The 25,770-nt window shown below is 41.2% G+C and overlaps 2 protein-coding genes across 5 annotated transcripts; one reads left to right on the top strand and one right to left on the bottom strand.

The window, feature by feature from the left end:
• Positions 1-2,548: 2,548 nt before the first annotated feature.
• Positions 2,549-12,944, bottom strand: LOC101487553 (CD81 antigen). The gene is made up of 8 exons (XM_024803216.2): positions 12,764-12,944; positions 11,008-11,122; positions 6,020-6,117; positions 5,844-5,918; positions 5,590-5,703; positions 5,362-5,463; positions 3,349-3,432; positions 2,549-3,232 (listed from the first exon to the last, which is right to left on the bottom strand). The coding sequence occupies exons 1-8, from the start codon at positions 12,827-12,829 to the stop codon at positions 3,167-3,169; spliced, it is 720 nt and encodes a 239-aa protein (XP_024658984.2). The 5' UTR covers positions 12,830-12,944; the 3' UTR covers positions 2,549-3,166.
• A 512-nt stretch (positions 12,945-13,456) lies between these two features.
• On the top strand, positions 13,457-25,768 carry kcnc1b (potassium voltage-gated channel, Shaw-related subfamily, member 1b). 4 transcript variants are annotated; one of them, XM_024803084.2, is made up of 5 exons: positions 13,457-13,884; positions 13,981-15,290; positions 18,465-19,380; positions 20,024-20,200; positions 21,319-23,601. In XM_024803084.2, the coding sequence occupies exons 2-5, from the start codon at positions 14,727-14,729 to the stop codon at positions 21,456-21,458; spliced, it is 1,797 nt and encodes a 598-aa protein (XP_024658852.1). In that variant the 5' UTR covers positions 13,457-13,884; positions 13,981-14,726; the 3' UTR covers positions 21,459-23,601. The 4 variants fall into 4 exon arrangements, with proteins under 4 accessions (XP_024658852.1, XP_024658853.1, XP_024658854.1 ...); XM_024803085.2 differs by having other exon boundaries at positions 13,978-15,290; XM_024803086.2 differs by lacking the exon at positions 21,319-23,601 and adding an exon at positions 24,118-25,768 and having other exon boundaries at positions 13,457-15,290.
• The last annotated feature ends 2 nt before the right edge of the window (positions 25,769-25,770 follow it).

Raw genomic sequence — 25,770 nt, 5'->3', positions numbered from 1 at the left:
TCCTAGTTTTCAGAGTACTTGCTCCTGTTTAACTGCACTTTGTATTTTTGTTCAAGAGTTCAACATTAAAAGTCCTTTTTTAAGTTTATGTTCCGTCTCCTGAGTCCAGCGTTCTAGTTCATATCATGCCTCTCAGCCGTACCTTGACAATAATTGGTCACCTCACTAAAAAGTAAAAACTTTCAACGTCCTTTAAGACACACACACACACACACACACACACACACACACACACACACACACACACACACACACACACACACACACACACACACACACACACACTCAAACTGTCCATTTAAAGAGAGCCCAGGGTCTGCTGAAGCATTTAAACCTGAGTGACCCAAGAAGGAGGTGTGAAGGTTGTAGGCGTGGATGATTTTTCTCCAGGTGAAAGTTAATCTAATTTGCTTGCCAAACCTCAGTGCTGATTCAAACATCCAGCCAAAATGTGAATAATGGCCGCTGATTACACCCATGTGTGGTAACTGAACATCCCAGAGCAAACCCATGGGCATTGCTGTGCTTCTGTCACAGCTTCCACTCCTCTGCCTTTCCATGAAATTTTGGGTGCAAGCGTCAGGAAGCAGTTTTCAATCAGCCACAAGATCATTAATGAGATCAAAGTTTGATTTTTGATTTTTTTTAACAGGAAATGCAGCTTCCACATATTGTATCCTCCACTCTGACTGTAACGCGCTGTTATCTAAATATTATTGCATTGGTTTTTCTTTCAACTTGGAACCAAAGTACACGCCCTCAAGCAACAGACCAAAGTCAGGCCAAATGTGTGGGCTTGCACATAACAACACACGATGATATGATAACAAAAATCAAAGAACAACATGCCAGAGATTGTCAACCAGCAAAATGTAGGTTTAAAAACACGTGAGATGAGCACAAATGCTTCGTTCTCTGATGAGAAAGCAGCCAGAGCAAACATGTGTACCGGGTGTGTCTGCCAAAGGGCCAGAAAGACAAGTCAGTTCACTTTTTAACTGAAGTGACTCTGCTGCTGCTGCTGAGGATGGTGGTGGGGGGGTGCTGAGTGAGCAAGAAGCTAACAGTGCCACCCGGTGGTGACTCGCATCAAAAACGGCAGGCCTGTGAGCAGGTTTGAAACAAGGCGGCAATCAAGAAGAAACTTAAAGAGCGAGATGGTTCAACAGAGCGGAGTCCTTAATGTTGAACAGAGAGCTCACGCACGGCATGTTCTATACTGAAAAGCTCACAGTGTAGAAACTGGATGTTTTTATGAAGATGTGGATTCACATGGACAACCTGGACATGGCTCAAAGATGGAAACTTTTTAAAAAATGTCCGAGTTGCATATTTTTCCTCCTGGATAATTATCAATAATAAAAATAATAATAAATTTTTATTTATATAGCATCTTTCGAGACGAACTCAGAAAGTGCTGCACATAAGATAACAAATAATAAAAAGGTAAAACAGACAATATAAAAAAGGGAAAAATTAACCAAAAACAGTTTTAAAAAGGTGAGTTTTGAGTTGTCTTTTAAAAACAACTACAGAGTCCACGGTTCTTAATTTATGAGGGAGAGAGTTCCAGAGTCTCAGGGCCACAGCGGCAAAAGCTCTGTCAACCTTAGTTCTCATCTTAGTCTGTTTTATAGCAAGTGAGCCCTGATCAGATGACCTCAGGGACTTGCTAGGGACATAGGGCTGTAGCAGATCGGAGATGTAGGGTGGTGCCAGTCCATGCAAGCCTCTGAATGTCAAGACCAGGATCTTAAAATGTACTCTAAATTCAACAGGAAGCCAACAGTGATGCAGCAGTGATGAATGTAGTGGCTGCTGGGTAGGAAATAAGAACTGAGATATTACCAAATGAGAGTAATAAGATTAACTTTAGTTAAAAGAAGATGGTTTTTGACCTGCTGTGATTTAAATTTGGAAGTGTGGCTCTGCTCTGGGACCTTGCTCCTTATTCCACAAGCATTAGCAAATCCTTAGTCAGGGAGAGCTCGACAAGGATTCAGACACAATATAGTAAGGAGGAGCTGGGTTGCCAAGTGGCTTCCAGAGGCTAAAGTGACTTAAATACTACATCTTTTATGAGACTTGCTCATACAAACTATTTTGGAAGTGCGTGCTATCACTGAGATTAGCACAACCAGTCACACGGAGTGGCAGCTATCTGCCATGACCGGTTGGGCGTGACGGGAGGGAAATAGAACAAAAGACAGAAACGACAGATGTGTTTCTCTTTTGTTAAATGTTGTTATTTTTGTTTTTAATTTAACTAATGGGAAGCAATGTGAGAAAATCCCTAAGACATAAGAAAGCACTTCAACCTATAGATCACAAGCAACGATGCAAGAAAGCAAGCCCCTGAGGGCCAAAAGCCAGTGCACTCCCACTGCCAGCCCGAGCCTGGGTAAGTGAGGAGGATCGCGTCAGGTAAGCCATAAATCTTTGCCAAGTCAAATATGTGAATAAGAAAGTTAATCCTCTGTGACAACACCTAAAGGGAGTAGTCAAAAACAAAAAAAGAAAAGAAAAAAAAGACAAAGATGAAGACGAATCAATGGTACAAGAGAGTTAGCATAATTTATTACAGTTATTAAAACCGGTTATGAGCGAAGATATTGATGTTTTATCCTATTTTTTTTTAAAGAAAGGTGTTTAGCAAGTTCAAGTAGGAAGAAACACACAGCGGACTGAAAACATGCTCGTCGATTCTTTTTTTGCTATTTGAGCAAAACAGAATATTTCCTTCAACTATTGAAAGCCTGCCACTTAAATTACTATCACACTGAAGCAAGATGCAACAATCAATCAGGGAATACACTAACTCCTGTCATGAACATATGAGAAGTATATGTACAATTTATACATCTGTAAAAACAGAATTAATGACTGACAGATAAATATTTCACAACAAATTGCATGTATAAAAGATTTATAATGAAGACATTTTCCATGATAAATAAGGAAAATCTCACTGCTAGAAACTACGATACTGTCTAAATAGTTAGTGAAGACAGATCTTAAAAACAGCTTTCAATTCTCTAGAAAATAAAACAAATGCAGAAATATCCATCTTGTGACTTAAGCATGAAGAAGTGGAGCCGATGCACAGAAACACACAACAAAATGATTCCAATACAGGATGGTGCGGCTCTTGCTGCCTGTTGCACTGCTAGTATACTCCGGGGCTATTGCGGATCCCGCAGCAGAGCACCATGGTGAAGATCATCTCAAAGATCTAAATGTGAAAGATGAAAGCAGTTTAATTCAAAGGGAGTATTCCAGTACCTGCAATGTTATCACAGCTGATGAAAGCAGAGATTTAGACAAATGCATTTTCAATCTAATACCCACCATGATGACAGCAACGACCAAGGCGGCCAGACCGATGACGTAGAGCTTCTCAGAGAAGAGCTCGATCAGTTTATAATGACAGCTCTGACAGGGAGAAAGAGGGAAAATAAGGAATGCTGACCACGCCACAGTAATGAATGAGAATGCTCTTCACTCTGCACACATACTGTTACGGCTCACTAATAACTGAGAGCAGAGCCTGCAGTCAAAACAAGGTGGAGAATATCCGCTTGTTCTGATCAGTTTTCTGAATGGTGAATTAAATGATTTCTGATAGCAATGTTCATATTAACAGTTATAAGAGGATACAAGTCATTGTTAATGGTATCACCAAGTTTGGTCATTTACTAAATATGATGAGGTGTATCCTTGCATGTGTCATGTCAGAATCTCCAAACTCTTTTTAAAATCACGATGACAAGTAATTGTCAAAGAATAAAAATCTGACATTTTAGCCTTATTTTACTGTGTTTTTCTATTCGTGCATCTGTGTATGCTTTCACTGCACCGGCACTGTGTATGGGATCATTGCCATGCTGAAAAATGAAGCCCTTGCCAATCAGACGTTTTTCATACGATATTAAAGTCTGATTCTACTTTTCTGTGTTCGGAATTTCAGCAATTCAAGATTTCCAACACAACTAACTGAAATGATGCCTCCACTGTGTTTTATCGATTGGTTGTAGACACTCACTGACGCTGATTTTAACCCAAAGTTTCAAATGTTTTCATTCATCACTTCATTTGACCTGTTGCCACTGATTTCCAGTCCAGTTTGTGTGTATTTTCGCATACCTCAGCCTTTGCTCGCTCTTTCACTTCCTTAGGCAAAACAGGAAGAATTGGCTAAGAATGGCCTCTTGACAGCTATCCTTCCACTCAGACCATCTCTGATGACGATTCAGGGAACAGTGCATGGGTCAACTGAAGAGCCAGATGCATCTAGTCTTTGCTGAATGTTTTTTCCTGTTTCTTAAGGTCGTGGCTCAGATACTGTTTATCTGCTATATATAAACAGCTTTTTCTAGGCCTGTCACTTCTTTTGTTCTCCAATTGTTCACTCTCCTCAAATCTTTAAGGACACACACAGCACACAGTGCTGAAATATGCTAAGTTTTTAACAAACATTTTTTTTTAAGTCACCATGTTGGTGCAAAAGTGCAACTTTATGCCTGTCAAACTGTGTTTTTTGTAAATTTAATGAAAGAAATGGGAACAACTTTGTGTTTTTATGATAGACTGACAGCAACAGTGGCTAAAGAGGCAATTCAATATTGATTCTTTGCTAAGTTGTCTGTTATGTGTAGCAATAACACTGATTTGTTCCTTGAGCCTGAGAGGTGTCTTAAGAATATTGCAAACTTGTTATACCTGAAATTTCTTAACATTAACATTTTCTGTCTAACGTGACCGCACTGCAGTCACTGAAAAACCAACAAAATACCTACAAATCTACAAAACTACAGGAAAAAAAACGTGAATCCTACATAGTAATGAGAGCTAATCAGCTCTGCAACACTTGCTTGGTTTCAGTCCAGCTGTCCCTTAGGGAGATATCACTGCAAATTAAGACAAATCCTAAAGGGAGTGGTCTCTCCAGAGTGACAGTCCATGATGAGTAAGGAATTACTGAATGATGTGAGCACACATGTGATTCATTTGCTGTGGCCTTCACGGGACTAAATGTATTTTAAATGTACTTGAACATATTACATTTGGGACATGTAGCAACCCAGTTCCTTAGTAATACTTTACAGTGATTTTTTTTTAATATTACAAAAATATAATAAACAAGCTTACATTAGTATTAATGTTGTTAGTAGTATTATTACTACTAATACTTGTTTGTGTGTTAATTTATTTCGATCATGGAAACAATATACAAAGTTCATTAAGCAAAGAAAAGAAAAAAAATGCTTTACAAAATAAAGCTAATACATTTCAATATTGTTTCACCTGTTTTTAGTTACATATTGAAAAGGAGTGGGAAGACAACAAAAGATTTGTGCATACCTGAGATCTCAACTGAAAATCCTCTGGAGACTTTGTAGGACATAAGGTGGTGGCAAGTTGTAAAAAGAGAGCCGTGTCGTCTCCTTTACCGCAGCAGTCGAGCTGAACAAGAAAGAAAACACAGGAACATGAAGTCAACAATATTTCTGTACCCTGTCATTTCAAAAACAAAGCAGCAGGGCCAAAAAAAAAAAGAATGTGATGATTTTTTCCCCCATCATTTCGTACCGTTTTGTGGAAGACATCCAACACCTTGATGGCGCTGTCTTTAGTGGCAGACCCAGACACATCCATAGCCTTGATGTACGCAGAGTCGTAGAAATTGATCAGTTCTTTGGAGATCTGTGAATAATCAGGAGTGGGGATGGGGTGTTTAACAGACACAGCAACAAACAGAGACGATTCACTAGAGGTGCAGAGAAGGAACATCAACGCAGACATCAAACATGCTGTGAACCGTGACTGTGTGTGTGTGTGCTTACAGTGTCCCTGTTCATGAAACCCCAGATTGCTGCAGCCACTTCACAGGCAAATAGGATCACCAAAAAGAAGAAGAACTACAAATCAAAGATATTTATTTTAACTTCAGTGACTCCAAAGATTAAAATACTTTATTTGGAAAAAAAAGTGTCACTTGTGGATAAAACGGTATACTCACTGTGCCCAGAAGGCACTGAGATTCCTGAATGGCACCATAACATCCAAGGAAGCCCACAAGCATCATAACAGCTCCCACAGCTATCAGTATGTACACACCTGTAAACGCACAGTGAGCAGGAAACTGTCCATCAACGGCTTAAAGACATTTGATTTATCATAGCGACAGCGCATCATCAGCACCACTAGAGGGCAGCAGTGTTAGACCTGCAAGTTCCCACTGCTCGCTAGTCCACTGCTCATTGTTTGGGTTTTGACTTCCTGATGACTCTGTAGAATGAAACTGTTGACATCCTGAAGGTAAGATTCCAGATCCTGACTAAGAGAGGCAGAGATGACTGCGTGCTTCCCTTAGGGGAGGAAATTCCCTTGAGACACCCTCAACCCCCCTCTGTACTGACCTCTGACCTGGACCATTATACTTCCCCAGGAAACAGAAGGACAGACACTCACTGACACCCACCCACAAATGTACACACATTTTTTTTATTTGCAATTTAAACTGGCATTATGTTTAAAAAATATATATTTTAAATGTAAATGGCACATAGCCATAATGGAGGCACTCCACACTAGCAGAAAGTCAATGGATGGTAATAAAGCTCCAGTTACAGCAGAGGCCCAGTTTGTGTTTTCTGCAGCTTAAAGGAAAAAACACTGTGTGGGTGCTAAAAATCTGTTTTGCATTATCGGTGTAGGATTATATAAAAAGTAAATTTACTTGAAATGCAATAAAGTCTCCTTCAGAATTACTGTGCCCTCTAATCTCTTCTCGTGTATACATGAGTTGCTTTACTTATTGGTGATAACATGAAACCAGTAATTTGACGTCGGTTGCCTCACATGAAGCCAAGTGTAATTGCTTTATTTACTGTTAGAGTCTCTAAAGGAAATTGACTGTGTTTTATAGATTCAGCATTTGCGTTGTAGGAAAAAATTTCATATGCAGCATCAGTCATGTGGAATTGTCTCCTAGCAGGCGTTGCATTCAACTACACCCAGCATGAAAGCTGTGCTGTAAGCACTGTGCGTACTCGCTTTCTACCACTTTTGTGGAGATCTCCTATTAAATGGCAGCATATTTGTGTTACACCAGGAAATTTGCCCACGCAAAAGAAACACACATACAAAAAAAGAATAACTGCAATCAGTTTTCTCCAGAGGCATCACGAGAAGGGTGCGGGTGGACACCGCTCAAACACACACAAAAAATCTTAATGAAAACAAATTATCAGCATGAATAAAAATCTAGAAGATATAACATTCCTGACAAACTGCAATTTGTTTGATAATAATCTCATGATATCCATCCAACGAGCTATAACTTTAAGAATCCTTTTAGAGATTTTCTGCTATTTTACAGTTTTCTTATTTCTTCTGTAGCTCAGGTTTAGATTTCAGAACATGATATTGGATAACACAACATGATAGGCACAATAAGCAAGAAATTCTCATGATACTAAACCATTCATTCATTTTCTTTCACTTATTTTATTCAGGGAGCCTATCCCAGCTCTCACAGGGTGAGCGGTGGGGTTAGGCCCTGGGCAGGTTGCCAGTATGTTGCAGTGTTAACACAGAGACAGGCATGTGTTTGGACTGTGGGAAGACACATGCAGAAAAGTTCCAGCCTAGATTCACTCCCATGACTTTCTTGCTGTAAGGTGGCAGAACTAACCACCGCACCACCTAATATTAGACCAGTACTTCCCAAAGTACCCAAAGTAATCTCACCTTTTAAATCCCCAAGAGTACAGAAGATCTCATATTACGAGATGATGTCCAAAGACTAGACTCCTGAACCATGTTAGAGGGGAGTGAAACGATATCTTCAACTATGTAATTCACAAAGCATAAAAGACTCCATATAAAGGGAAAAAATTCAAACTAGGAATATGAAAATCAGTCACAGCCCTTTCTATCCTACATTTACAAACTTCAGAGGGCAGCTGCTAAAGTTAGAGCTGCTGGACTAAACTAGCAGCGTGCAGTGTACCGCTACTTTTACATAAGATGTGAAGGGGGTCTTCTAGCGGTGCTTTTAGTGGGAAATGGTTCGGGAACAGTCTGTTTCTGGCTTTTCTATTCTTGTGTGCATAAAAAAACAAAGCACACCGATCCTCTAATGTGGCCTGACAGAGCAGTCTAAAAAGGGGACAGACAGTAAGTGACTCTGACTCTGTTGCATCTGCAGGTCTCCAATACCTCACACTGTACCTCATTTATCACGCAGAACTATCTCCCATCCTTAGATCTGCGCTCTCTGTGTGTCGACTCACTACCCCTCCTTTTTCGTTCTCTTTTGTCGCGCTGTGAAACGGCTACCAGGGCCAGTAACCCGGCAACGCGGCAAAGCAGGCATTATTTCCACTGCCTTCCATTACTATGACAACACCTTTTGAAGCTTGAAGGCTATTGAGACTTTAAGGGAGACAGGCGATTTTAAACCCCCGGGGTAGTTCATTTATTTCTTGTCTCAGAGTGTAATCTCCCCAAGTGGTGGTGGTGGGGTGGGCGCCAGCTAAAAGCCCCACTTGCTCGTCTCATCCAGTATTTAAAAAGGGAAAAGTCAGGAGCAAGACAACGGAGACGAAGCCTGTTATACAGCATGTCAGTGGAGAAATTATGTGAGGAGGGTTAGTTGTTTAAAAAAAAGATCTATTTGGCTTTTCTCTTGTTATTTCAAAGACTTTAAAACAAAAAGGGCAGACAAAAGAGACACACAAGGACTTTTTCCATTTTTCTGACCGAAGCGGCTTGTTTGAATCAGAGGTTGAACCGAAAGCCTGCATCAGGACCTAAGTGTAAGATAAATAAGGATTATTATGAACATTGAAATCACGCAAGCTACTCGAAAAATTCCAAGAAAAGGGGGAGTTGCAAATGAACATAACAGATCCAATTTAAAATAAAAAAGTGGACCACCCAAAGAGCTTTACACACATGCTGATATATCAGGGGCAGTTTGGGGGTTTGACTCACTGGGCTACAGAGGTGAGAATAGTGCAGTTAAAAATACAAGGAAATGTATCTACTTCCTGCCACTGAAAATAGTGGTCTAATTGGTTGGCTCCTCTCTCATTGTGATTGTACTGTCAAATATGGTGATTTATCATGAAGCCGAACATGGGGGCATGTATAAAGACAACTGGCACTTTTAGAGTTCACAACATTGTGTAAACCTTCTGGGTTTAGTCAGCTCTTGGCTTGCCTTATAAGCTTTTATCCCTTGTTTTCCAGTCCTGGCTGTAATCTCATATTTACATACAGACATGAGAGGGGGAATTAATTCTTATCTGCCTCTAAGAGCCTCATTAAGCATGTTTTGTAGAAATGTACAGTACGAGGAGTTGTAACACTACCCAGACCAGACTACTGTCAGCTGCCACAAGTAATGGGTTCAAGCTCTGGTGAAGAGGCAGGATGGTGTGTATTTTCAGTCTTACATAAATACCACTTTGGTGTGCCAGCATGCTAAAAACATCCATTCCAAACTCTAATTTGAGGGATAATGTGCAGATGTACAAGGTTTTTTTGAATTATGTAAGGGCGTATGTCTAAGGGACAGGGGAGGAAAAAAGAAGAAGCAGTCTCTTGATCTTGCCTGGGTGGGCCCCACTTGCCGCCCTGCCTTTAAAATCACGAGTGTGTCTCGCCTCTATAAAAAGCACGGCCCGCCTTTGCTCCGTATACTTACTGAGGAGTAAGTATGGGAGCGCAGCAGGGGCCCAAATGTAAATTAATGGGCTCACTAGAGTTCACCACCACAACAAACCAAGATCACGGACTGCTGACATTTTTAAATTGTATCATGTATTGTAGGTTTCATGGCCAACCTTAGGACTTCTGAGGGCAGTGAAGGAGACGTGCTTGCAACCCATAACCTTAGTTCATGTCGTGGGCATGACACAACACAAAGGTTAAAAAATGCAAAACATGTGCAGTTACAGAGATGGAGCTGCGGTTCAGTAGTGCAGAACTCCTGAATTTTCCTGAGGATAAAATACTTTAAAGTGTGAACAACAGAAGGCTCATGATCGCTTCAGCTGCGCTCTTAGACCACTTTCTCAAAGCCAGCATGTGTTTAAACATCTGTCTGAAGCATCTGGCCTCTCTCTTGAAAGAACATCAAGGCTGGGACTTTTTCCATAAACTGAATCAGAGATGTTCTCCTGCATGTGCCTTACAGCATGTGGACTGAGGTGTAGCTCCTGGCCCTGCCGCTTTTAATTCATGCTGCGGATGTACGCAAGTCCTGTTTCCTGGTCTTCTTAGAGGTCGTGTCACGCCTACTATTTCCAAAATATCTGGATGTCACTCACAGCTCACCATGAAGCACGTGAGTTAAATTTGATCACTTTGTTAAATGTAAACTTTCCATCATGATAAGGATGAAAAACGAGGGCAGAGCAGTTTCCTTATATGAAGTAAAGTATCCTTAAAATAGAAACCTGACTCTGAATGAGAGGGTGGTATGAGCTATAATGTAAGAATCCGTAGATGCCAAAATGAGGCCACTTCACTCTGTGAATATTTAGCTTTGAAACATAAAATATTAACAGCTTTCCCAACATTAAATTTGGGCACAATCTCCCTGTGGTGTTAAAGCCACCTCAAAACTGGTCTAAGAATAATCTACTTGTGGTAAAAGTTTTGAAGACCAACTCAAAACTATGATTTCCATGAGCTCTGTGTGTGTTAGGGAGGGGTGTATTTCAGGACAGTTGGTGGCTCGCAAATGTTTTCTGGTCCCACCCAAAAAGAATTAATCCCCAACACCTGCCCAATTTTTTAAATACTCCTTAACAATAAAGTTCACTTTTTTTTTAATTTCTTCCCCTTTAAAAACATAATTACACATACTTTTCTTTTTTTTTTCCACATTTTCTCCTGGTTGTCCACACCTCTCCTCTAGCAGCCCTCCTTGCCTCACTACACACAGTCCTGAGGACCAGTTCACTATTATTCAAATTATTGGTGTATACTCACTGATATAGAAGGTGCCCGGTGCCTGCTGATCATCAAACTGAAGAATGAGGAGGTTGCTGGTCTGACTGTCGTGGCGTAGCCACAGAGCCACTCCTAAGATCACACCTCCGGCCAGCTGTCCCAGAAAGAAACAAAAAAAGGTTTTTAATTGTTTTGTTTCATATTTTTTGGTCACTTTGATGAATCCTTTATGAGGATCAGACCCACCTAAGTGTCTGAAATGAAAGTGAAAAGGAAGCATGAATATTAAAATCATCCTGTAGTTTTTAAATTTTAAAGACTTTTTAGAAAAGACCCATCAGCATGTTTTACATGTGACAGCACCGTGACATCTAAGACAACATGAAAGCTGACTTTCGGGAGATCAAATCCACACCAAAGCCTTTCTGCTAATATCTGTGTGTGTGCGTGTGTGTGTGACCTGTCCCCCTGTCATTTAAGAAAAGAAAGGACATCCTGACACCTCAGTGACCCACGACACAGACATGTCCACGCAGCATTGTTTAAAATCGACTCAACTTCAACTCCCTGATCTCTCTTCTAAATTATGTATCTGATGAAGCAAAAATATATTGACAAGTGTCATCATAGAACAGCTAAAGTGCACGTAGCTCCTGTTATTGTTCACATGCCCGTGTTTATATCTGCACTTTTCTTTTCGTTTCTTTTTTGTGTTTTTTGGCCATGGCTGAAATCCATTGTTCTCAGCAAACAGGAAACGGAATCCTCAGCGTGAAAATAGCAAAATGAGGAAGAAGGGGCTTAGCGCTTTTACAATGACAGGCACAGCAGTGAGGCCAGCAGAGGAAACACTCAATCAAGTGCAGCATGTCCAGGATATGGGCATTCTGTTCGTCCTAAAAACAAAAACACACTCTAAACAGGCAAACCAAATGGAAATCTAAAAACACCCCATGCAAATGGTCAATTCTGCACTTAAAATGGATATCTATAGTTTGCAGTGATGTACTGATGTACCCAGATTAGGCTGTTTAACTACTGTGGCTTGTCCCATATTACTGAAGCAAGGAAAAAAGGGACTGCCTTGAGAAGAGCTCAGTTTACAGGCTGAATGTACTAAAATGATGTGAAATTTCACACAGTGCAGTCTGAGCACGATGTTTAGGAATTAAGGAATTTGGGAATTACTCTAGGAAAAGGAAACAGTCGGAGGGAAACACCTATTCCCGTCACCTAAATGTCTTTCAGTCTTTTTTTAAACTGAAATCTTTTTTTTTTTTTGTCTGGAGTTCACAGTTAAGGTGAACACTGGTTAAATCAACGGTGGACCTGAAGTACAGATGATGAGTGACAGGCAGAGAGTACAATCCCGGTAAAAAAGACTGGGAGGGGGGGGAAGAGACACCAGCCAGCCTGGAGGGCTTTTACCTCCCGGCTCTTTCACTCACTTTTCCCCGTTTGCTCAGTCAGGCTGAAAAGAAGTTGATGAAGGTTGGGAGAGCATTTTTAGCTCCTGCCAAGAGTTTGTGCGCTGTGCCTGTGTGGATGGATGGATGCTGCCCTTCTCACTAAGAGGGAGCAGCTTAATTTGTAGAGCAGTTCAGGAGGGAAACTCCTCTGTGCTTATCTTTTTGAAATTATTTTAAGCTATGGTCTTCACAGATGTGTAAAATTGCAGCTGTTAAATCAGTTAAACAGAAAACGAGAGAAACAAAAGAAGAAGAAGCAGAGGAAGTCTACGTTACTCAAATAAATTTAGAACTAACGTCGGAGAACAAAAATATGGTCGACTCACCCAGAAAATAAAATTAAAGAAGAATAACATATATTTAATGCATTTCGTACAGCCCGTAACAGCCATGTTTCCAGGTCTTGTCAGCTCGTCCTTACGCCCAAATCAAACAAGTTGTGAGAGTGAGAGGAGTCTACTTCCCAGGATCACACAGTCACTGCCGGGGGGGGGGGGCTCAGTTTGTTCGGCCAGCTGGGCTGGAAGGACTCATACAGCAAACTCCTCCTTTATAATCAAGAGTGAAAACCGAGACGGGAGGACTGCCCACCAAGTGAACTGGACAGGAGGTGGCCGAGTGAATAACAAGTTGCCCATCTACCCGAGTGAGCAAGTAAAAAACCAATGATTTCATAAAATGTGAACACACTAGGGAGTATTCCAGATTTAAGAAAGAACGAACGAACGAAAGAAAGGACAATTTTTTAAAGCAACTTAAATCAACTAAATCACATATTCAAAACAGCTTTAAAAACACTATAAAGCTATAAAACTGGCATTTTTAGAAATATCTCATTGTTTGTTTTTGTTTTGTTACTTACTTTTTTAGTTAGATTATGGAGCAATTCTGCCAACTTTAATTATTATGTTTTTTAATGTTTGAAATGATTCGGACCATAAAATTTCCTTGCTTTGAGCAGTCGCGCCCTCTGCTGGCGAATTAAACACGATCCTCATCGACTAATTATTTAGGCGCGCTGTGCAGCACGCAGACTTGCGCAAATCTTGAATCTTCTCCGGTCTTTGTGTTCATATCTGAGCTCTCAGCTCTTGTCTGAACTTGTCTGCAAACCACGAAGCTTTACCGTCTTCTAATAGTGTTTTTATGCTACGAGCAGATGTGCGCGTTCATGGCTTCAGGGTCACACCTTCTCCAGCCAGCTGTGCGTGAAGATGATGAAGACCTTCCCTGGCAGCATCCGGACTGTTAGAGGCGCTAACCCTGCATTTACCCTCTGGGCGACGACGTTCAGCGAGCAGGAGGAGGAGGAGGACAAGTAAAACTGAGCAAGGATGATTATTTGAGCATCCTTACAGTAATTGGGGGATTTGACAGCGTGTTTTTAATAAACGCAGGGCTCTCCACTGGGCATGCTCCATCTGTGCTGAGAGAAGAGCTGTGCTCGGTGAGAATAACTGGCCGTTTGGGCGTTTTTTCTTCTTTTTTCTTCTTCTTGGGGGAGGTTTGTCGCCCTCTCATCTTTGATTTTCTTTATCAGCAGTGCAGGGAACGGGGTGGTCCTCCCATCAAAAAGAGCGATGGATGTGTTCTTCTCAGCGATGCATGAACGGCAGTGAAGTCTGTGAGCGAGGAAGCATCTCAGCGCTGAGACAAAGACCTGCTGCTTAGTGGCGGCGTGTCGTTAAATTCAGGAAGGGAGCGGGAGTGTGAAGGAGGTGAGTCTGTAGGCAGCAACAGAAGGACTGAGCAGCTCCATCAGGAGCTTTCCACCCAGCACCACTACCATCATCATCACCGCAGTCACCTTGCTGTGAAAGTCATAAACCTTCCTCAGGGCTGATCTATCAACTGTCGCATACTAGTGAGTTTAAAGAGCTGGATTTATTCTGTCGGCGTTTTCCCTCTCTTTATATATCTCTTTCGACATCTTGGATTTATCGATGATGTGACGTCCATTCTTAATGTGATGCCATTGGCTACATTGGGTTTTGGATTCGGTTTCTCTACCTTCCAGCGAGCTTGGCAGCCCTGAGCGTTTTTGATCCTCCAGCTGAATGAATGAATGAATGGATGCTTGCAGAAAATTCAGGGTTTAGAGGGGGATGCGTGTCAGACTGCCCCGATTTCTTTCACAGCTGCTGAGAAAAGGACTGGTTGCTTTGTGAGCTGCTTTCCTTATGTAATTGTTTCCGTCACCCTGATCACTCCTGTGCATGGTCTGCACTGTGCGCCTAGACTTACCTTTGCGATGAAGGGAACTTATTGGAGAAATGCCTAGGGGACGCGATGGGCCTGAGCGACGACAAGGATCGCATTGTGATAAACGTGGGAGGGATCAGACATCAGACATACCGCAGCACCCTGCGCACTCTACCTGGCACTCGCTTGTCCTGGCTGGCCGAGCCTGATGCGCCCAACCACTTTGACTATGATGCCAAGATCGAGGAATTTTTCTTCGACCGCCACCCTGGCGTTTTTGCACATATCCTTAATTACTACAGGACAGGTAAACTGCACTGCCCTGCCGATGTCTGCGGGCCGCTCTATGAGGAGGAACTGGCCTTCTGGGGGATTGATGAAACAGACGTGGAGCCATGCTGCTGGATGACCTATCGCCAGCACCGGGAGGCAGAAGAGGCCCTTGATAGTTTCAGCGGGGGGGGCCTGTTAGACCTGGGGAATGATGATCAGGAGCCAGACCAGGAGCATGCTGAGGATGATGTGGATGAAATGACGAGAAGGCTGGCTCAGGGAGACTCTCCTGATACCAGGAATGGGAACCTGTGGAGTCGGTGGCAGAAACGGGTTTGGGCTCTGTTTGAGGACCCTTACTCCTCTAAATATGCAAGGGTGAGTCACTTTTAAAAATGTCCTTGTGTCATTGTTTTTCTTAAATTAAATTAAAGTATATATTATGTATGTTATGCAAAAATGCTAAAAATGTTCTGGTGTTGTTGTCATGATGCATTAAAAGTAATACACTTGTTAATTGGTCCTCTTCTGCTCCTTGATGGTGAAACAAAGGCGTTTGGTGGTGGGCTTTTGTAGAAAGGGCTTTTGATGACCTTGAAATTGCTCTTCTAAGGGTCCCCACAGCAGGTCGATGAGAGTGCATGTGGGAGAAAGAGGAGGAGAGGGGGGAAATGAACCAACTTCATGTAGAAGAACCATTTGCATGAAAATCATCACTTCTGTCCTCCTCTTATCTTGCTGGAGAAGATGAAGAAACTCATTTTGAATCTCACAGGTCTTTAGATAGATATTTCCACAACACGGGGATCCCAGGGCAGGCTGGCTTTTTTGGTTAAATAGGTCAGCTGCACATTAGGAAACCAGATCTTTGGCATCACCACATTTTCTTTCTGTGGCAGACCTCCAGACAAAATTAGGTTGCTGTTAGGGGTGACATTTTTAGTCTTTGTCATGGGCACTTTTCCATCAGGGTGTAATAGTTGCCATTGGTGACAAGGACAACTTTACACTTTTTTTTTTAATATATTTGTAATTTTTTTTGGACCATGAGCCCCTAAAACAACTGCTGTGCTGCATGCTGCTTTAACAGCTGCTGTTGTAGCTGTAGTAATTAGTTATCAGGCACCAATCCAGACAGAGTAAACTGCATTGACTTGTTCTCACTCTTCCAGAAAGCATTATGGAATCAGTGCCACCCCCCACCCGTCACATACACACTTCCAAATTTGATTTTCTTCACACAGGAAAGATTCCCCCAGCAGAAGCTCAGCTGTGTCCTACATTTAACAACAAGCATGACAAAAGCAGAGCAGGGATCGACTCCACAAAGACAGGCAGAAAGATTAATTAGAAGTGAGCCTCAGAGTTAATTACTGACTCTATTCACAGTAGATACATCAGTGGAAAAACCCTTGCCACTGCACAGCACAGTAGACCCATGGTTTTCTGGCAACAGTGAGAATTAGCCAATAAGGAGCAAACAATCGTCACTTGTTGCCCTTCCTCCAGGCCACACTGTTCCTAACTGTCACACAGACACATAATTTAGGAGGCAGTCTGATGAGACACAGCGTTTGTTTAACAGTTCGAAGGGTGGGATGTTCAGAGGGTTGAGCGAGCCTGCTTGTTAGGAGGAATCAGGGGCAAAGCAGCTCAAATTATGAGGCTTTATCGCACTGGAGTTTGTATGGTAGTGGCAGCAGTGGTGACTTGCCTCAATTAAGGATTGTTTTCATAATTGTTTTTAATTTTCTGTGTCAAAGTAGAGAAAAAAAATATGGTTAGTGCAACTCCCAAAAATTCAAATCACAATGACATTTAGATTACAGTCGCCTAAAACACAGCAAGCCAGCAGGTGTCGATTATGACTCCAACGTGTGCAGTTGGTTGAAGTCATTGTTTTGCAGCGTGGTGGTACTGTGCTCTATTACTGTCTAAGGAGTACTTGTTTCTTTTTTCGTGCAGCACATAGTGGAGAGGGGGTGGACAAAAACAACAACATTATGCAATTTGATAAAAACACCACCACTTATTAACGCCTTGAAACTTGGCAAAAAACTCCTCTTACATCATATCTGCAAAAGCTGAACGTTATTATCTCGACCACTGCGTGTTTATTAAAGTCGCCTCACTATTCGATTGCCTGCGAATGCTAAGTGCTCCACGTTCCTTTTGAATGCGTAAATGCTAAACATTTTACGCCAAATTTGTGTTACATAACAGCGTGTAGATCCACATTGTGAACTGGGATGTTGTCTCTCTGAACAAAGAGGACAGCTCTGCTGACAGGAGTTGGTGCTTCTGCAGTCAACACAGCTTCCCTCTGGACCATCATGCTAAGATGGAAGGAAGGCAGGCATTCATAAGGAGCAGTGATTTCCTCAGCACGGGGCAATGAATTGCCACTGATGAGACATGATGATGAAGGCCTGTTTTCCATCTTCTTCTTCTTATTATATTGTGCTGCATCGCCTGTCTTAGTGGCCCACTTTGAATGAGACCGACTGACAAGTACAGATCATTCCCCTCTCTCAGAGGACTTCATGCCCAGACCGGCCCTTTTCCAACTTAGTCATTCATTATTCCTCCCTGCTACTTAACAAGACTGTGCATTAGTTTGAAAGGTACAGCAGGGCCTCATTTAAGGAAGGTTTTATGCATGAGTCGATTGCTATTGATCCAACATTTGCAATTCATAGGATCATTAAGCAGATATTTGCTCTTCCTGTGCACTTCTCTGTCCATCTTTTTTCCTCCGATTGAACTTAGATTACTGTTTACTGTTGTTGTTTTTCCCCCCTACAGTAAAGAGCATGAACAATAACACATGCTGTAAACCAGTAGTGCATGAGGACAGGGCTGGGATCAATACCCAGGGGACAGCACTGTATCTGTTACACCCATGTAGTATGGAAGAATAACAGAACCTAAATGTAAAGAAATTTGATCAGCTAATCAATACTAGGGGGTGAAGTACTTTTTTTTTCCCATTAAGGGAAATTATGGCTTCACATAAAAGTCTGTCCTCAGCTCAGTGAGCCTCTCAGCTCACCGTCATTCCCAAGAGCTTGATGATGTGGACAGTATGACCTTGTGTAAGGGAAGACCTGCTGTGGTGATGGAGCTAAAGGGAAGAACCCCAGCTAAATTTAGTCCAGTGGGTTGACACTAGTGTCCTGTCTGCTGCTACTGCTGCTACAGGCGCTTAATAATTATATATGTACCATACCCTTGAAAATGCCACAACCTTGATATACAGCAGATGGATGAGAAGGAAGAACAGCAAGCTTGCATTAATTGTCCCTGTTGCAGCGGCGCTTCAGATTCAAGACACACATCAGAGAGGAGTGCAGCTGGGGTGTTATTGCCACTGTCAAACTAGATGCCACTGTCTGCGATAGAAGATTAAATTGCATTGTGTCTTACTAAGAATGGCTGCTAGGCCGTCAAGCTTGATTACACTGCATGTATTAGTGTGCTCATTCTCCTTTCTGTCCTTCTCCTCTTCCTTCTTTCCTTTCTTTTTCTGCCCCCTAAATATTTCCTGCTCAGTGGGTGGCTCTGGCTTCGCTGTTCTTTATTCTGGTGTCCATCACCACCTTCTGTTTGGAGACCCACGAAGCCTTCAATCCCATCATCAACCGCACAGAATGGGACGTGGTGGACAATGAGACAGTGATGAACACCTACCAGGAGACTGAGACCGCCATCTATCTCACCTACATCGAAGGTGTCTGTGTGGTGTGGTTCACGTTTGAATTTCTAATGCGAATAACTTTCTGCCCAAACAAATTTGACTTCATTCGAAATGCGCTGAACATCATCGACTTTGTGGCCATCCTTCCCTTCTACCTGGAGGTGGGCCTAAGCGGCCTCTCCTCCAAAGCAGCTAAGGATGTGCTGGGTTTCCTGAGAGTGGTCCGCTTTGTGCGGATCCTGCGTATCTTCAAGCTGACCCGTCACTTTGTTGGGCTGAGGGTGCTGGGCCACACGCTGAGAGCCAGCACCAATGAGTTCCTGCTCCTCATCATCTTCCTCGCTCTCGGTGTCCTCATCTTCGCCACTATGATCTACTACGCTGAACGGATTGGAGCTAATCCCAACGACCCAAGAGCCAGCGAGCACACGCACTTCAAGAACATCCCGATTGGATTCTGGTGGGCTGTAGTGACCATGACGACCCTCGGCTATGGAGACATGTACCCTCAGACGACCTCCGGTATGCTGGTTGGAGCTCTGTGCGCCTTGGCAGGTGTGCTGACCATCGCCATGCCCGTCCCCGTGATTGTCAACAACTTTGGAATGTATTACTCGCTGGCGATGGCAAAACAGAAACTACCAAAGAAAAAAAACAGGCATATCCCTCGGGCACCCCAACCAGGCTCTCCTAACTTCTGCAAAACAAGCATCAGCTCCCAGCATCAGAGCCCCATTGCCAATGACGATGTTTTCGAGATAAAGTTTCAAGGTAAGAAACAAGCGTGACATACTTTCTGATAAATGAGTTGTCTCATTTCTATTCATCCTATTTCTATTGTGCTGTTTCACTGTTCGTCTGTTCCCACACTTCAATCAGCTTATGATTCAGGCACGAGATTAAACAAAACGAGTTCTCCGCTCATAACAAATCAATAAAATATGTAATGAAAAGCATATTTGACTGGATAGGCGAATAGAGAGATTCAGCAGACTGTGAGTAATCTTGCTATTGATTTTGCACTCCTTAATGCAGTGATTCACTCCTCCTCTCTCTTAAAACTAACCGGATGCATGTATTTGTAAGATTAAGAAAAGTGTAAGTAGTTTGATGTCCCCCACCCCACCCTTGGTGTCGTTACAGCGAAGATATGTTGACCTTTGATTCAGTTTGCGCTCATAAATCTCCAAGCTTCAATAACAAAGCTTCAAACAGAGCTTCCGCAAAGGAGTGGAAGGTAAACAGCAGTTATGCAGACAGCATTATTGAACGAGTTTATCCCAGTGTGAATTAAGGTAGCAGAACATAAAAACAAACTACATATTCAAATATGTAGTGCTTGAATTAAATAAACAGCCTGTACAGAAAAATCTGATTGTTTGTTTGTTCGTTTTAATTTTTGGTTTCTTTTAAGATTCTAAACTGAACGGTGAGGCAGCTAACGCAGCTCTGGCCAATGAAGATTGCCCTCATATAGACCAGGCCATATCTCCGGAGGAAATCTTCAGCCCCAGCGAGAGAGAGCGACCCTGCTTCCTGGTCACCACTACTACTGAACGCCCCAACCACACAGGGGGCAGAGTGAGGAGGGGTACGTACAGTAACAGCCAATCACAGGCCCCCCTGAGACACTGACACCCTGTAGACCATATAGGCAGGACAAGCCCCCTTTTTTGCCTCTTTGCTGAGAGTTACACCTCAGTTTTTACACAGGCTCTCTCTCTCACACACACACATACACACACACACACTCACAGAGACACAGGCACAGTTACACACACACATGCACACAACAACAAACCTCTTTATTACAGCTATCATACACGTTCACAGCAGCTGCTTCTCCTCAGTCATCCTGCTGGGATTTGTATATATTCCGATTCACTAAAACATGTTAAGATCAAGCACAATCACCACAAATGTCCAGAGTAATTGTCCACATCTACATACTATATTTTTTGATACGTGCATAATGTAATACCCCTATTTATTTACAAGTAAGAAAACTATTTTCGAGATTTATATGATCTAGAATGTGTTGTCTTATCTGCCTAAGAAAGTATTTACGTGTTACGCGTGTACCATGTATGTATATGTGTTTTAATGATAAATACCATGCGGAATCCTGACTTTTGAGAACATTGCTCTTGATCATAACGGTGCATGAAGTGTCTTGCTGATGGGTGCTATCAGTATGGTGAAGGAGCACAACACAGATGGATGACAGCTAATATCAGATGTTATTATTAAGAAGACAAGACAAAATTGAAATTTACAGATTTCTATACTTTAATAATGGGGATCGCCCCTTTGTTTTTGTTTTGCTTTTAAATTTTCTATTAATGATAAATCAAAACATTCCTCTAAGAACGTCCTGTAAGTCTCCAGCTGTGTGCAGAAAACGGCATACAGTGTGATATTCTACCTGTAGCTGACGAAACATTCCCTGCCTGAGGTGCCTAGCTTTCTTGACTTTTTAAGTGTTATACTCCAAACCATTCCAGTACCACCCGGTGCATGCTGTTGTACTCCTAATGCACTCAATGCATGGAGAATAATAATGTGTCTCACGTCTGTGTTGACCTGTTTCTTTGGAGTCAAAAACAAGAAAGCAACAGGTGTAGTATAACCAGTGAGGAACACCAAAACACTTTGTCGTGGATTCAGTGCTGCAGTGTACTCAGAACGTTCTCTGTTTTTCAACTGAAGGTTATGAAAAGCCTTGGAGCCTTAACAGCATGTCTGGCATGAGCGGGGATGCCTCTGGAGTGTCCTCAGTGTCCGCCCTGCCCTGCAGCCCACCCTGTCTAATGCAGCACTCACATTCTCCCATCCCATCCATTATGTAGCATGGTTGAGTAGCAGATACAATGCCATTGGAAGGCCAGTCCACACTTCTTATATTTCCTGTCAGATTTTGCTTTCACACTTGCCTTCACACCTGCTTTTGTTTCTTTTTCTTTTAAAATTATTATTATTTTATGTTTATTTTTCTGGAAAATTGTATCTTAACTGTGCTTATACTTAAGCTTCCCAAGTGTTCTCCTTGGGTGTGTCATCATATCATAGACTAGAAAACATTGGCACATGCCACTCTGCATGGGTCACCTCAGTTGCAGACAAAGCACCGTTCTACTTCTTATCACAGGCTAACCACACTCTTTTCCTTGTGTTTACATCATTGCCTGTTGCTCTGTTGCTTTTGATCTCTCATTCTCTTCTGCCAATAACTTATCTCATTTGCTTTTTTGGTTTTGGTTTTTTGTTTTTCAACAACTTTTTTTGTGAAATAAATTTTCATAAGATGTAACCCCTGCCAATAATATGCTGGACATTAATTATACAAGGCTTTTAAAACATATCCAAAAGCTGTTAAGGGAACTTCTCTTAAGTGCTTTGTACGTTGCAAAGTAGAGACGTCATTCTGAAAGTGCAGTCCAGATAATGTTACCCGAGTGGCCATTAGAAAAGAAAAAATGAACATACAGTTCATGATGTCCGATGCAATATGGAGATGATGACAATTCCTATGATGCCAGTGATGAATACATCTAATGTCAACAGAACTAAAACTGTTCATTTGCATGAACTGCATGAGAAATTATGTTCAACAAGAAGCTAACTGTATTGCAATTACCTGTAAGGAGAAAAAAAAAAGGTTTTCTTTCAAAAGCTTCATAAGCTTTGTCATTTTTATGCATTTTGAAACAGCTTTACAAGAGACTCAGTCATAGCAGAGGTTTTTATGTAGCCACCATTCTTTGCCTTTCCCCAAATTCATATATTTATTTTCTTGTATTTATTTGACTGGGGCCTCCAACAGAAAAAAAAAATAGCGTGATTTAACTTGAACAATCTGTCATAAAGCCAACTAATGCTGTTATGAGCATAAATAGTTTTTATACAAATATATTTACTGGTAGTCACAAGTTTTTAAAGGGTATCAGTAGACTGCCACCACGTCTATACCGCTGTGCTGCTAAATTAAGGCAGGACTCATGAATTACGAAACAACGGTGCCTTCATACTTGGAGAGGCAAAGTAAAAACGAGTAATAAATTGACATGATATTAACATAAGTGCTCCCAGTGTAGCATCATTACACTTTATTCCATGCTCATAACAGTGTAACAAAAGCTTTATTTATAACCTTGTAGGTGAACCTTGTACCTTTTGCAAAACCCTCGTTCCCTTAATCACAGTTTTAAAAAAAATAGCCCTCTTGGATATTGTTGTTACACCACTGAACACATACTAGGACTGAACCTTTAGTAGGGATACATAGCACCAAGCAAAAAAAAAAGAAAAAAAAGAAGCACTAAAAAAGAAAACCTTAAAAAATCACTTATTAGTCCCCACGTCTTTTGTATAATAAAGCACAAAATATAAGTAAAGGGGACAAGGCAACTCCACAGAGCAAAAATATATTGAGTTAGGATCAGTTGGAGATGTCACGATGACTCGTGCAGTATGTATGTCTATTGATTTAAAACATCAATACTGTTACGGTTACATGTATTGATACTGTCCCAATAATTATGCACAAATTTTTCAGGGCACTTTAACAAATTTCTTCTTCTTTTCTTTTCCTCTTTATTTTTTGTTTTGTTGACCAATCAGAAATGTTCATTTCTAGAAGAAGATAGGCAAATTATAGCAACTAGTTTTTGTTTTTATTCTGAATGAGCAGAGTTTTACATTTTTTGAGTCATGTCTCTTGTGGTATTTAAGTGATGTTATATATTTAAAAAACAAAAAAACAACAACAACTTGTTAAGATTTGATGTGAAGAGATGCAGGTGAATTATATGCTCATGCAATTCAAGTGGAGGGGTGGGAAGGAAAAAAAAAGTACAGTGAGACATAGCATGGGCTGTGGGTTTACTTGGGGAAAGGTAAATGCATGTATTTTACATTTATGCAAAAGAAAAGTATTCAAATAAAAATATGTAAATATAAGTCCTTGCATGAAATAAATTTTATACACAATGAGTGTTTAGACTCCGTTTTTATTCAACAGCACATGCATCTACATACATCTTTCCTTTCCTACTAGCGTCCGGCTAGTGTTACCAACTGCTGTTTGACCCTGTCCAGGTCAAAGAGAGCTTTAAAAAAAAAGAGAAGAAAAAAAAGAGGTGACTGTGAGAGCATGACGCAAAGTATAAAAAAACGCATGACAATGACTGAACTACTGTACATAAACCTGTCAAACGCAGCATGATTGGGCATGTTTATTAACCGACTCAGAGTCTAACCTCTGCACACAGACAGTACATTGGTGTCTGACGCCTTCCGCTAAGCATGGGGAACAAAAACCCAAAACATGGTAAACCCATGTTTACCATGAAGAACTAACGGAGCACATTTTCTTTACTCTCCAAGCCAGTGTCATTTCACCTCTCCCTGCACCTGCAGAGGTAGCCATCATCGCCATCATTTCCACCATTATACATAATTTGTGTAATAATTTATTTTTGTTATTGTTGTTTTTTTATATGTTTATAGAAACCCAACGACAGCACCGGAGCAGACAACCAACAGAGTCAGTTTGTGTTATGAACCATGGTGTACCAACCACTATGTGTATGACCCATAACGGCCCATCACCCACCTGATAGTGCTGTAGCATTGTTGTGTGTATTAGTATTTTTAAATGGGTGTGACAGTGACAACCTGTACATCACAAAACTCAGCATAGATGTAGCACAGAGGACGTTTTGTTGTCAAGCCTTATGTAGCTCAGTATCTGTGACTGGTTAATGTGCTGTAATTTGTGTGCCTATTTTTGGTGTGTGCCAGTGCTGTAAATATGCTTTTTGTGTGCTGAAGTTGTGTGTACCAATGTTTTTTGAGTGATCATCAAATATTTGTGTGCTTCTTCTGTCCAAAAGTGAACAAAAAGAAATGTTGCTCCGATTTTAAACCGCAAACCCCCTTCAGCAAAAACCTGTCACGCGTCACGTCAGCCAGACTAAACCGTTGAAAACAAGTCATTAACTTTGCACTGTCATCGTCACACCTTTGTAGACTTTTGCACTGTTTTGCACCAGTGAACCTTTAACATTCCTTCGATATGTTTTCATGCATCAAAGATAATGTCCACAACAATATAGTAATAATAATGTCATGCTTTAAAAAAAACTTTAAAAAAACTAAAAAACACACCACTCTTACCTTGTATTAAAGAGGCATTAAAATGGCAAGTTGTGCTGTTACAATAATAATAGTTTGCGATGCAAATCTTGGTTTTGCAGGGTAGGTAGGAACGAAATGACAGATTTTTATTTACTGAATGATGGTATGCAGTTGTACTTTGATTATCAAAGACGGCTCCTATATAACATGCATTCTCGTATCAAAGCACAGGCATTTAAATAATTGTTTAATTGACAATCACGTATAATTGGATTATACCTCTTCATCATTTTTTTTGGACACATCCAAATTGCTACATTGGTATGTAATACTAACTAATACCAAACCATTATCCTCATCATACTGGACAAGTGCCTCTGTTATGTAAATTCTTCTTACCATTCAGGATTACAGCTTAACCAACACGACGATGAAACAATATGCATTTTCTTTTAAATTAACCATCAGTCACCAGCACATTGAAAACAAGCATCAGCTCAGTACTTGAAAGCACGTGTACGCAGCATCGACCCCAGTGCTGATCAGCTTCTAAAGGCAAGCAACGAGCATAACCTAGTTAAAGATACAGAGTCCTGATCCACTGTTTGTGTAGACAAAGTTAGTGAGAAGGGACCAACTTTTTACCAAACAACTGCAAACACACTGCCAACCACTTGCTGAGATCTGAGTGCAGTCTGGTACAGCAGATCTGAATATGTCAATAGAGCTGGGGGGACTGTGTGCTGGTCAAGTTATAATACATGTAAGACAGAAAGCAAGAAAGAAAGCTATTATCATGAAACAGAATCAATTACACAACTTAGAGGCAACTAATTTGTGGCATTTGGTGCGATTTCAGAGTGTGTGTTTTGAACACCGTGCATTTTGTGGTTAGTTATCTCAATAAGGTGTTCAGTGGTCGTTCTGATTGGTTTGTTGTTTAGGGATTTTTGTGTCTTTTTTGACCAATACAGTTCAGACTTGTACAATAGTGATAAATAAAAAAGAACCACAGAAATTATC

The sequence above is a fragment of the Maylandia zebra genome, linkage group LG7, assembly GCF_041146795.1.
Source record: "Maylandia zebra isolate NMK-2024a linkage group LG7, Mzebra_GT3a, whole genome shotgun sequence".
NCBI lineage: Eukaryota > Metazoa > Chordata > Actinopteri > Cichliformes > Cichlidae > Maylandia > Maylandia zebra.
This window is presented reverse-complemented; position numbering and strand designations above follow the sequence as displayed.

What these genes read in the sequence shown, in the direction of transcription:
- kcnc1b (XM_024803084.2), top strand. Translation starts at nt 14,727, where the DNA reads ATGGGCCTGAGCGACGACAAGGATCGCATTGTGATAAACGTGGGAGGG. An exon ending in ACTCCTCTAAATATGCAAGG is followed by an intron (nt 15,291 to 18,464) that starts GTGAGTCACTTT and finishes TTTCCTGCTCAG; the next exon opens with TGGGTGGCTCTGGCTTCGCT. An exon ending in TTTCGAGATAAAGTTTCAAG is followed by an intron (nt 19,381 to 20,023) that starts GTAAGAAACAAG and finishes GTTTCTTTTAAG; the next exon opens with ATTCTAAACTGAACGGTGAG.
- LOC101487553 (XM_024803216.2), bottom strand. Translation starts at nt 12,829, where the DNA reads ATGGCTGTTACGGGCTGTACGAAATGCATTAAATATATGTTATTCTTC. An exon ending in CTCAGTGCCTTCTGGGCACA is followed by an intron (nt 5,919 to 6,019) that starts GTGAGTATACCG and finishes TTTGATTTGTAG; the next exon opens with TTCTTCTTCTTTTTGGTGAT. An exon ending in TGGATGTCTTCCACAAAACG is followed by an intron (nt 5,464 to 5,589) that starts GTACGAAATGAT and finishes TTTCTTGTTCAG; the next exon opens with CTCGACTGCTGCGGTAAAGG.